Source organism: Rhinopithecus bieti, unplaced genomic scaffold (genome assembly GCF_001698545.2).
Source record: "Rhinopithecus bieti isolate Rb0 unplaced genomic scaffold, ASM169854v2 scaffold_1306, whole genome shotgun sequence".
NCBI lineage: Eukaryota > Metazoa > Chordata > Mammalia > Primates > Cercopithecidae > Rhinopithecus > Rhinopithecus bieti.
In genome coordinates, this window is record NW_016803658.1 from 1,707,405 (window position 1) to 1,720,054 (window position 12,650).

A 12,650-nucleotide genomic window follows, 5' to 3' on the forward strand; every position below is an offset into this window, starting at 1 on the left:
TGAACTCCTGACCTCAGATAATCCTCCTGCCTTGGTTTTCCAAAGTGCTGGGATTACAGGTATGAGCCACTGGGCCTGGCTGATTTATTTTATTTTAAACTAATATATGGGCCAGATGTGGTGACTCATGCTTGTAATCCCAGCACTTTGGGAGGCTGAAGCAGGAAGATCACTCGAGCCCAGGAATTCAAGATCAGCCTGGCCAACACTGTGAGACCTCATCTCTACTAAAAATAAAATATTAGCCAGCTGTGTCCCACATGCCTGTGGTCCAGCTACTCAGGAGGGAGAGGTGGGAGGATTGCTTAAGCCCGGGAGGCTGGCCTGGGCTAGAGTAAGACTCTGTCTCAAAAACAAAACAAAACCAAAAAAGATATGTGCTTTCTTTTTTAAAAAATAGAGCCAAACAATATAGAAAAAGTCAAGCAATATAGGAAACTACAAAGAAGAAAATACCACCGGAAATCACACTATATACTTCCACCATGTGGGAAGCACTTATTCAGGTATCTTTCTTTCATTCTCTGTCCACTTACAGAAATATGCATACAGTTTTTAAAACATGGAGTAATACTCTACCTGTTGTTTCTGGAGTAGTATTGTTGCAGACAGAGTGACATCTTTACACAGCAGATGACTTGATTCTTGGTGGTAAAGCAAGTGATTGGTTATAAGTATGGGGTCTCATCGTATCTAGGTTAACATTTCTTTTCCACTCACTATGTGCCATTGAGTGAGTGATTTAACCCATCTCTCTGTGCCTCAGTTTCCTTATATACAAAAGTGGGGATGATAATATTACCTACGTCAGAGAGTTGGTGTGAAGGTTAAATCAGATCAGATATTTAAGTACTTACTTAAGACAGTACCTGGAACATAGTAAGTACTTACTACATTTTAACTATTGTTCTTAGCTAAATAAGTTTTAACTTCATAGTAACAATAAGGGGTTTTTAAATATACAAGTGGAATCTTTTTAAAAATACTTTTCACCATGATATTTCAAAGCCATTCTTTTAACATAAATTATTACTCTTTTTGCACACACTATGTACATTATCCACTGAAATTAGTATTTGCAGGTAACTATACTGCAAATACTAATTTGTGGAGACCTACTTAAAAACTATCTTGCTGAACACAAGGTACCTTTAAGTGAGACAGTTTTATATGGGCTTCCTTTATAAGACATTAGTCCAACTAAAAATCCATGTTAATTATTAAACCCTTAGGTGTTACAGGAATACCTGACACTGCAGATTGGAAACAGACAGTGTTTGTCTCTCAAGTTAAACCAACAAGCCGGTAGAAAATGTAGTTATCAAGAAATTTTAAAACTTCAACCCTTTTCTCTTATATTTAGTAAAGAGAGTTAAATATCTCCTGTTTTGGCTGACATCTCTAAAACCTGAACAATTGGCTTAAACCTCACTTGGGATTCCTGGTTGCTTGTTTTAGCATGGAGAAACTTGGCGTCCACAGAATCTTTCTTCTGGCTATTTCTCTGACAAAGTGTCTGGAAAGTACAAAACTGCTGGCAGACCTGAAAAAATGTGGTGACTTGGAATGTGAAAGTAAGTTTGCTTCCCCCGCTTCTTCTCCTCCTAAACTGAGGCTCTGAAATGACATAAAATCTTATTGTGGTCATGCATGATAAAAAGGAGTACTGATATCATTGAGAAATATTTGCATTATGAAGCATAGCTTGGTATAAAAAAGAAATGTTGGAAGCAAAGCATTTTGTGATAGTATTTAATACAAATATACAAACAGCAAAAATCAGTCTGCTATAGAAATAGATCAGAAGTTAAAATGATATTAATTCATACCTCAAAAACAAACTAATCAGCCCTTTTACTATTTTTAAAGATAAATCTGGGAGTCTCTGAGCCTATTCTGGCTCAGAAGGCTGCCCCATTAAAAAAAAAAAAAGGATAAATCTACTTGATTCATATAAAAAAAGACATCAGGCTAATTTGATAGTCCTTTATTTATGAAGGCCTTTTACATTTTAGTTTCTGTTTCACACACAGAACTTTCTGATTCTCATGACGTTCCTAAAAAGTGTTCTTATTTCAAACCGTCATGATTTTTTCTTCTAAACTTTATCAAATGTTAATCATTTCTGTGTTATTTATTATGTAAAAATACTGAAACCAGGGTTAGAATATAAATTTTTTATTTATATCATTGAATATAAAGCTTTCTTTACTGTAAATGGAAATTAATTTCCATTCTATTAAGAACTAATTTTCTGTTATTTTATGGTGCAAAATAAATTACACCCCAATATATTAGAGTTGCTTTAAATAAGTTATTTTTCCTTTTGTTTTTATGTTATAATAAATATGTACTTTTTCTCTCTCAGCAAAATCAAGAGTTGCTTTAAATAAATTCTACCTTTTTGTTTTGTTTTTCCGAGACGGAGTGTTGCTCTGTCGCCCAGGCTGGAGTGCAATGGCACGATCTTGACTCACTGCAACCTCCGCCTCACAAGTTCTCCTGTCTCAGCCTCCAGGTGCACACCCAGCTAATTTTTCATATTTTAGTAGAGACAGGATTTCACTGTGTTGCCCAGCCTGAGCTCAGGGAATCCACCTGCCTCAGCCTCCCGAAGTGCTAGAATTACAGGCATGAGCCACTGTGCCTGGCTGTGAGAATTACTTCTAATTTGTAACATGAAAATTAAAAATGGAAAACATTATTAGTATAAACATAAATAATTTATAAGTAATAATTTTGAGTAAACATTCTTCCTTAACTTTTTGGACATATAATGTAATACATAGAGAAGTTTGCTAGATGATGTTTTATTATCATAATAATCTTTTGGCTGGGTGTGATGGCTTGCACCTCTAATCCCAGCACTTTGAGAGGCTGAAGTGGGAGGATCACTTGAGTCCAGGAGTTTGAGACCAGCCTGGGCAACATAGTGAGACCTCATCTCTACAAAAAAATCAAAAAAGTTAGCTGAGCATGGTGGCACAAGCTATAGTCCCAGCTACTAGGGAGACTGAGGTTGGAGGATGGCTTAAACCTGGGAAGTGGAGGCTGCAGTCAGCTATCATTATGCCACTGTACTCTAGCCTGGGCAACAGAACAAGACCCTGCCTCAAAAAAATATATATAAAGAAAAAAAAATCTTTCTTTCCCTCTTTATATTACAACATCATTTTAGTTTCCTTAAGGCCAGACATAGAACCTGAAAAGGGAACATTCAAATTTATAGAAATTTATAATGTTATTTTAACTTTAATTGCATGACAATAAAAATATCTTGTTTTACACATGTCAGTATCATTATAATAGATAATATGGTATGTATATTACTTCATGTGTTGAACTGCTGAATCTGGCATATGTGGCTGTGATTCATTCATAGTTATTGAGGGCCTACTACATGTTGGGTTGGACGGGGGGCAGGTGCTATGCATCTAAGGGGAATAAAATGAGATGTAAGATAAGTTTCTTCCCCTTCAGAAAATTTAATTTTAGTGAACGATGACAAGACAGGTTAAAATGAAACAGTAAATAGTGATGCAGCCTAGTAAGGATAACAGGTAATTTAAAGTTCAGAGAAAGGGCAATCGGNAACCAGGGTTAGAATATAAATTTTTTATTTATATCATTGAATATAAAGCTTTCTTTACTGTAAATGGAAATTAATTTCCATTCTATTAAGAACTAATTTTCTGTTATTTTATGGTGCAAAATAAATTACACCCCAATATATTAGAGTTGCTTTAAATAAGTTATTTTCCTTTTGTTTTATGTTATAATAAATATGTACTTTTCTCTCTCAGCAAAATCAAGAGTTGCTTTAAATAAATTCTACCTTTTGTTTTGTTTTCCGAGACGGAGTGTTGCTCTGTCGCCCAGGCTGGAGTGCAATGGCACGATCTTGACTCACTGCAACCTCCGCCTCACAAGTTCTCCTGTCTCAGCCTCCAGGTGCACACCCAGCTAATTTTCATATTTTAGTAGAGACAGGATTTCACTGTGTTGCCCAGCCTGAGCTCAGGGAATCCACCTGCCTCAGCCTCCCGAAGTGCTAGAATTACAGGCATGAGCCACTGTGCCTGGCTGTGAGAATTACTTCTAATTTGTAACATGAAAATTAAAATGGAAAACATTATTAGTATAAACATAAATAATTTATAAGTAATAATTTTGAGTAAACATTCTTCCTTAACTTTTGGACATATAATGTAATACATAGAGAAGTTTGCTAGATGATGTTTTATTATCATAATAATCTTTTGGCTGGGTGTGATGGCTTGCACCTCTAATCCCAGCACTTTGAGAGGCTGAAGTGGGAGGATCACTTGAGTCCAGGAGTTTGAGACCAGCCTGGGCAACATAGTGAGACCTCATCTCTACAAAAAAATCAAAAAAGTTAGCTGAGCATGGTGGCACAAGCTATAGTCCCAGCTACTAGGGAGACTGAGGTTGGAGGATGGCTTAAACCTGGGAAGTGGAGGCTGCAGTCAGCTATCATTATGCCACTGTACTCTAGCCTGGGCAACAGAACAAGACCCTGCCTCAAAAAAATATATATAAAGAAAAAAAAATCTTTCTTTCCCTCTTTATATTACAACATCATTTTAGTTTCCTTAAGGCCAGACATAGAACCTGAAAAGGGAACATTCAAATTTATAGAAATTTATAATGTTATTTTAACTTTAATTGCATGACAATAAAATATCTTGTTTTACACATGTCAGTATCATTATAATAGATAATATGGTATGTATATTACTTCATGTGTTGAACTGCTGAATCTGGCATATGTGGCTGTGATTCATTCATAGTTATTGAGGGCCTACTACATGTTGGGTTGGACGGGGGGCAGGTGCTATGCATCTAAGGGGAATAAAATGAGATGTAAGATAAGTTTCTTCCCCTTCAGAAAATTTAATTTTAGTGAACGATGACAAGACAGGTTAAAATGAAACAGTAAATAGTGATGCAGCCTAGTAAGGATAACAGGTAATTTAAAGTTCAGAGAAAGGGCAATCGGAGTAGGTTGGAATAATCAGGCTGCCTCACAGAGGAAGCAGGACATGACTTAAGCATGAAGGGGCAAACAGGTGTCTAGACTGGGGAAAGGACAGAAAGAAAAGCTCAGAATAAGGAAGGAGATTTTGCAGTGAGAAGAACCTCTGAGCAAATCAGGCTCCACTAGGGTTGTGTGACCAATTCTCTGAGCCTTCACTAAAGATTCATTTGTTAGACTGAGATGAAATTATTTACCTCACAGATCTGTTTTGAGGATTTAATAAAATAAAAATATGAGAGCAATTATCATAATGCCTAGAATATGGTAAGTGCCAGGAAGAAAACTGATTATCTTTTTTCCTTTCCTACAGACTAGAGGATGATAATGATACGTTCCAGGGACGATGGATAAACAAGCTTGAGTGTAGCCAAGTCTGTGTGAAGGGATAGGAGGAGGTCCTTTCAAAGAGAGAAAGGGGACCAGGTTATGGACAGCCTTGGATACCAGGCCCAAAGGCTTAGACTCGCTAAGGCTACGTAGGTTTTTGAGGCCATAAATGATATAAAGATATTAGCATTTGGAAACATATAGGATGGATTGAAAGAGAGCAAGATGAAAGGGGAGAAATAACATTTTAATTTAATGTGTGTGTTTTTCTTTACATGTTTTACATAGCTTTAATAAGCAGAGTCTCAGCCATGAGAGATTACAGAGGACCTGACTGCAGATACCTGAACTTCACTAAGGGAGAAGAGATATCTGTTTTTGTTAAACTTGCAGGAGAAAGGGAAGATTTGTGGGCAGGAAGTGTAAGTAACTACTTTTAAAAATTGAATGCAGAATAAATGACCAACTTGCACAAGGATTCCTTTCTTTTCTTTTCTTTTCTTTTCTTTTCTTTTCTTTTCTTTTCTTTTCTTTTCTTTTCTATTCTTTTCTTTGGAAACAGGAAACAGGGCCTGACTCTGTTGCCCAGGCTGGAGTGCAGTGGTGTGATCACAGCTCACTACAACTTCCAACCTCCATGTCCTGAGTTCAAGCCATCCTCCCACCTCAGCCTCCTGAGTAGCTGGGACTACAGGTGTGTGTCACCATGCCCGGCTAATTTTTGTATTCTTGGTAGAGACAGCATTTCACTCTGTTGCCCAGGCTAGTCACGAACTCCTGAGCTAAAGTAATCTGTCTGCCTCGGCCTCCCAAACTTCCAGGATTACAGGTGTGAGCCACCGCACCCAGCCAAGGATACCTGCTTTTCATCTTTAAAGAAACGTTAAGAATTTCAAAACACAGTATATATATTAAAAACCCTTAACATATTTAAACAAACAAAAAATGGTCATGCTCAGTGGTAGTTCCAATATTTCTGTAAAAGAGGCTTTTTGGGAAGGCAGTATGGTTGGGATGGAGGGCTAAGAGAATGCCTTGAATTCTTGAATTTATTTTACATAGCATGCATCATTTTAAAATTAGATTTTATATTTATTTGGAGGGACTTCATATTATGGGATGGCTAGGCAACCCCAGTCATTTATTGGTGCTGCCAAAGGTCAAGGTTTTTTTTTTGTTTTGTTTTGTTTTGTTTTTGTTGTTGCTTGTTCGTTTTTTGAGACAAAGTATCGCTCTTATTGCCCGGGCTGGAGTGCAGTGGTACAATCTCTGCTCACTGCAACCTCAGCCTCCCAAGTTCAAGCAATTCTCCTGCCTCAGCCTCCTGAGTGGCTGGAATTACAGGAGCATGCCACTACACCTGGATAATTTTTGTATTTTTAGTAGAGATGGGGTTTCACCATGTTGGTCAGGCTGGTCTCAAACTCCTGACCTCAGGTGATCCACCTGCCTTGGCATCCCAAAGAGCTGGGATTACAGGCATGAGCCGCTGCACCCTGCCAATGGTCAAGTTGTAGAGACTGCAAAGTTTTAGTTAATCAGATTAAAAGACATTTCTTTCTGAGCAAATGAAGGGCTGAGTTGTTATTGAAGAGATCCCCAGAAAGGTTGGTAGCCTAGGGAAGCTAGGTGTATAAGTTTTGTTTGTTTGTTTGTTTTTGAGACAGAGTCTCGCTCTGTCACCCAGGCTGGAGTGCAGTGGTGTGATTTCAGCTCACTGCAACCTCTGCTTCCCAGGTTCAAGCGATTCTCCTGCCTCAGCTTCCTGAGTAGCTGGGATTACAGGTGCCTGCCACCACGCCCGACTAATTTTTGTATTTTTAGTTGTGACGGGGTTTCATCATGTTGGCCAGGCTGGTCTGGAACTCCTGACCTCAGGTGATCCACCTGCCTTGGCCTCCCAAAGGGCTGGGATTATAGGTGTGAGCCACCGCACCTGGCCCTACGTGTGTATGTTTTTTATAGAAAAAAATAACAACTCGGGCCAGGTGCGGTGGCTCACACTTGTAATATCAGCACTTTGGGAAGCTAAAGTGGGCGGATCACTTGAGGCCGGGAGTTTGAGACCAGCCTGGACAACATGGCGAAACCTCATCTCGACTAAAAATATAAAAATTATCTGGGTATAGTAGTGCATGCCTGTAAACCCAGCTCCTTGAGAGGCTAAAGTGGGAGGATCGCTTGAGCCTGGACGTAGAGGCTGCAGTGAACCGTGATTGCACCACTGCACTCCAGCCTGGGTTACAAAGTGAGACCCTGTCTCAAAAAAAAACAAAAAACAAACAAACAAAAAAACAAACAAAAACAAAAACACAAAAAAGACAACCCAGCTGAGAGAGCCTTTTATTTGGCCCAAAGCTTTAGTATGCTGAAATTCCTAGAAGGTTAAATTATCTCTGAATATGTAACATGGGAAAAGTAATGATTAATACTTTCCATTGAAAAAAGGTTTCTCTTTGATTGTATCATTATGGTTTATAATGCAAAGGTGCTATGATAAGTACTTTTACTCCCAAGCTGAACAAACATGATAGACTTGATACATATATCACTTCCATATTACATATGCACCAGACCTCTTTTTTTGTGTAGCCCCTGTGGTCACTGTTTGAAGAAGCAGATTTTATTTAAAAATTCTCCTTTACCATCAGGGGCTGTAGGACTGGACTTCTAATTGTCACTGGCCAGAATTGCTTGTCTGGCCTCTGCAGTTCTCAACTTTCCCTACTGCTTCTGGTGCCTTTAAAATGCCAGTCTAAGGCCAGGTGTGGTGGCTCATGCCTGTAATCCCAGTGCTTTGGGAAGCTGAAGCAGGAGGAATACTTGAGGCCAAGTGAGACCAGCCTGGGCAGCCTAGCAAGAATACACACACACACACACACACACACTCACACAAATTAGTGGGGTGTTTACATGTCTGTAGTCCTAGCTACTTCGGAGGCTGAGGGAGGCTGAGGCAGGAGGACAGCTTGAATCCAGGAGTTAGAGGTTACAGTGAGCTATGATTGCACTGCTGCACTCCAGCCTGGGCAACAGAGCAAGACTCTGTCTCTATTAAAAAACGAAAACGAAAAAACAATCTATGTCTCGAATTCATTGGAAGCATCCAATGCAGCCGTACAAAAAGTGACATCTTAGGTGTCATAAAAGGCAAAGAAAGCATTCTTTTTTATTTACTGTATGTGAACATAATGGTTCCACATAAAAGCAGTGTTTAATGTGTGAAGGCAGGGCGAAGTTTTAGACACATTTACTTTTGTGCATTTGATGTTTAGTTCATGCAGTTAGCTGTTTAAGAAACCACACTATGGACCCACAGGCTGTCAGTTTCCAAATAGTTACAGCTATGGAGAGCTGGACAAATCACAGTTGAGGTACAATGGTGCTGGATTAGAGGACCAAAAGAAATATGTTCTTTAAAACTTCAACAGGGTTAGGAAATGGGCTGAGGGTGGCTGTGTAAAACCTTCACCCTTGGGGGACAATCTGCCTTGCTTGAACTGGGTTAAGAAGGTCTTTGTTATTAAGGTAGCCCCAGAAAAGTAGAATGGAACCAAATCCTCCCTGGAGGACTTGTAGACCTTTACTATCTTGATGAATCCATTTGTGGCCCTTCAGAGTTTACACCACCTGTCTGATTTTAACATCCTGAAAATATTGAATATATCACTACTCCATCTAGCTTGGCTACCGCCACCATTGCCTTGCCTTTTGATATCCCAGGTCTACTCGTGTAAATCTGCAGTTGAGCTGGACAGGAAAGGTTGTTAAAGAACAGAAAAAGGAATAAAATGAGTAAGTGGAACAGGTTTCCTTCTGAAGTTCGAAACAGCGACATTTTACGATTTGGCTCTTTGTTCCTTAAATAAATGCTCTTCTTTTGAATAACAAAAGAATATGATTTTACTCTCTTTTACATGGAAATTGATAGTCAATGTTTGCGATTTGGAGTAGATGAAAGCCAAGGACATGGGACAAAATTAGGTTCAATAATTATTATTGCTTTGATCATTCTTTCTCGATGATCTTTGTTCTTCATTTTGACAGAAAGGAAAAGAGTTTGGATATTTTCCCAGAGATGCCGTCCAGATTGAAGAGGTGTTCATATCTGAGGAAATTCAAATGTCAACTAAAGTGAGTAAACTCATTCTCAGTTGTTAATTGACTTTAAAATTTCTTGGTTAAAACAGTTTTCCCCGGTATCAGTGCCTATTGGTTATGTACTTTTTATAGTGAATGCATGAAATAGTTGACCTGAGAACTTGCTCTAGGAATAGCTTGAGTATCTGAATAAAATTAATTAAGACAAATTTGGTGACAGTAAAAGATTTTGCTTTCTGAAAAATTAACAGACAGGCAGTAGAGTGTAGTTGTTAAGAGCATGGATTCTGGAGATGGACTGAGTTCAAAGTCTGACTCAACTACTTACAAGCTATGTGGCCTGGTATGCCTCAGTTTCCTTATCTGTAAAATGGAGGTGCTGAGTATAATACAGTGGTTCACGTATATTGAAGAATAAATGAGTATATGTAAAGTACATAGAAGAGCACTAAGTGCTCAGTAATTGTTAGTTATTATTACTAATGCTATTGTCTTACTAAGATAAAAGTTTATTTTCCACCACACTCCTTAGTCTCCTATCTGCACATCCTCTTTTGCTGTTGGAGTTTTTCATGAGCATGATAATGTTGGGCTTCAAGGGAATCAGGAGGTGACTTTTCAAATTAATAAACTTGGTTAGCCCGTTTAATTCAGATTCTAGCTTAAGCCAATTTACCTTAAATGAGGTCAGTGAGAAGGGAGTCTATCTAGTTAAACAAACTGCCTATTTTCTGGCTCTTTCCCATCACAAACTCTGGGATTAGCTATCTATTTACTGTATAATAATTGGTCCTGTCAGTTCTATTTCTAAAATATATCTGGAGTATATTGTCTTCTCTTCAATTCCATTTTCACTATCGCCCTAATTCAAGGCACTATCATCTCTTGGTTGGAACGCAGTGGTACAATCAAACTGTACTACAGCCCAGAATTCCTGGGGCTCAAGCAATCCTCCCGTCTCAGCCTCACCAATGGTTGGGACTACAGGTGTGCCACCACAAGTGGCTTCATCTATTGATTAGAATACTACAATAGCCTTCTAACTATACTCCTTGTCTATACTTTTGCCCTCTTTCAATCCATTCTCCAAACAATAATGAATCTTGTAAAAACAAAAAATCAGATGATATCATTCCTTTAAAGCCCTTTAGTGGCTTTTCACTGGACCTGGAATAAAACCCAGACTTCTTGCCCTGGCTTCACAGTCCCACATGATCTGCTCCTGCCTCCTTTGCTGACTCTGTCTCTGGTGCCATTCTCAAGTCACTCACCACGATCCTGGCCAATCTGGACTTTTGACTGTTCTTAGAACATGCCAAGCTCTTTCCCAGCCTGGGGACCCAAACAGGCTATCTCTTCTGGTTGGAATGCTTTCCCCAAACACTTCACTTGGCTAGTTCTTTCTTATCCTTTAGGCCCGAGATTAAACATCAGTGCCTCCTAGGAAACTTTTGGAAGCAAAGGATATGTTTTAATATCTGGATTGTGGTGATGGTAACACAAATGTATACATTTGTTCAAATGCATACATTCATTATATGCAGTTTATGTATACCAATTATACCTCAATAAAACGGAAATGAAAGTATGTTGAGTTTGAAAATTAAAAATAAAAACCAGAGCCTTGGAGAGGCCTTCCATGATGATTCTAAAGGAATTGTTGCTTCTTAATCACAGTTTTCTGTTTGTTTCCTTCATAGCACTTATTGCAATTTTTTTTTCTTTTTCTTTTTTGAGATGGAGTCTCGCCTCTTATTTATTGCCCAGGCTGGAGTACAATGGCACAATCTCTGCTCACTGCAACCTCCATCTCCTGGGTTCAAGTGATTCTCCTGCCTCAGCCTTCCAAGTAGCTGGGATTACAGGGGCCTGCCACCACGCCCAGCTAATTTTTGTATTTTTAGTAGAGACAGGGGTTTCACCACGTTGGTCAGGCTGGTCTCGAACTCCTGACCTCAAGTGATCCACTCGTCTTGGCCTCCCAAAGTGCTGGAATTACAGGTGTGAGCCGCCGCACCCGTCCTCATTTATTGCAATTTACAATTCGTTTTTTCTATTGTTTACTGCAGAATCCCAGCACCTAGCACAGTGCCAGGCATAAAGTAAGTGCACAGATGCCCCAAATTCTTATGTCAAGTTCCCTGGGAGACAGATATTGAAACAAGTCTTTGCATCCAAGAAGTTTGCTGGGTAGTTTGGGAATAGCACCTGTGAAGGAACAAAAGTAAAAGCAGGACTTGGCTGGGCACAGTGGCTCATGCCTGTAATCTCAGCACTTTGGGAGGCCGAGACAAACAAACCAACAAAAACAACGAAAAAGAAAAGAAAAAAGAAGCATGACTGGGCAGACAGAGAAGTTGAATTGTGATGTAGTTGCAGTGAAGGTCTCAGCTGATTTCCTAAGGAGCTCTGGAGCTGGAATGGCCCTTCAGAGTTGTCTTTAATAGAGAGAGAGGCAAGACAATTGGACCTTTTATCCCCACATTTCTGGTTGTGTTTGGAATACTGTGACTTTGGGCTGGGATATGGGAGTATTTACTAGAGATAGTTACTATTCTAAATGCTTGACTTATTTAATCCTCACAACACCTCGGTAGAATAGGTACTGTCATTATCCCTGGAGGATTCAAGGAGGAAAGTTCTCTCTGAAAGTCAGATGAAAAGTCAACTTGCAAAAGGAAGATTAATACATCAAAAGGCATACAAATTTATTTGATCACAATTTTACGTGACACAGGAACCTTCAGAATGGAGAACCAGGCTGGGAGTGGTGGCTCATACCTGTAATCCCAGCACTTTGGGAGGCCAAGGCAGGTGGATCACCTGAGATTAGGAGTTCGAGACCAGCCTGACCAATATGGTGAAACCACATCTCTACTAAGAATACAAAAATTAGCGAGGCGTGATGGTGTGCGCCTGTTTTCCCAGCTACTTGGGAGGCTGAGACAGGAGAATTGCTTGAACCCGGGAGGCAGAGGTTGCAGTGAGTGGAGATCATGCCACTGCACTCCAGACTGGGCGACAGAGCAAGACTCTGTCTCAAAAAAACAAACAAACAAAAAAGAATGAAGACCCAAAGATACAAAGGAAACTGTCCATTTTTATGCTTAGCTTCAATAACGTATGGATAGCCATGTAGAGATATGACTGAACAAAAAGGGTA

General features: G+C 39.3%; 1 protein-coding gene across 1 annotated transcript in view; it reads left to right on the plus strand.

The window, feature by feature from the left end:
* Positions 1-1,257: 1,257 nt before the first annotated feature.
* Positions 1,258-12,650, plus strand: part of LOC108544435 (cTAGE family member 5) — a 120,668-nt gene continuing 109,275 nt past the window's right edge. The window contains 3 exon segments of the mRNA XM_083287454.1: positions 1,258-1,574; positions 5,675-5,808; positions 9,434-9,520. Coding sequence (XP_083143580.1) covers positions 1,460-1,574; positions 5,675-5,808; positions 9,434-9,520 — 336 coding nt within the window. The 5' untranslated portion in view covers positions 1,258-1,459.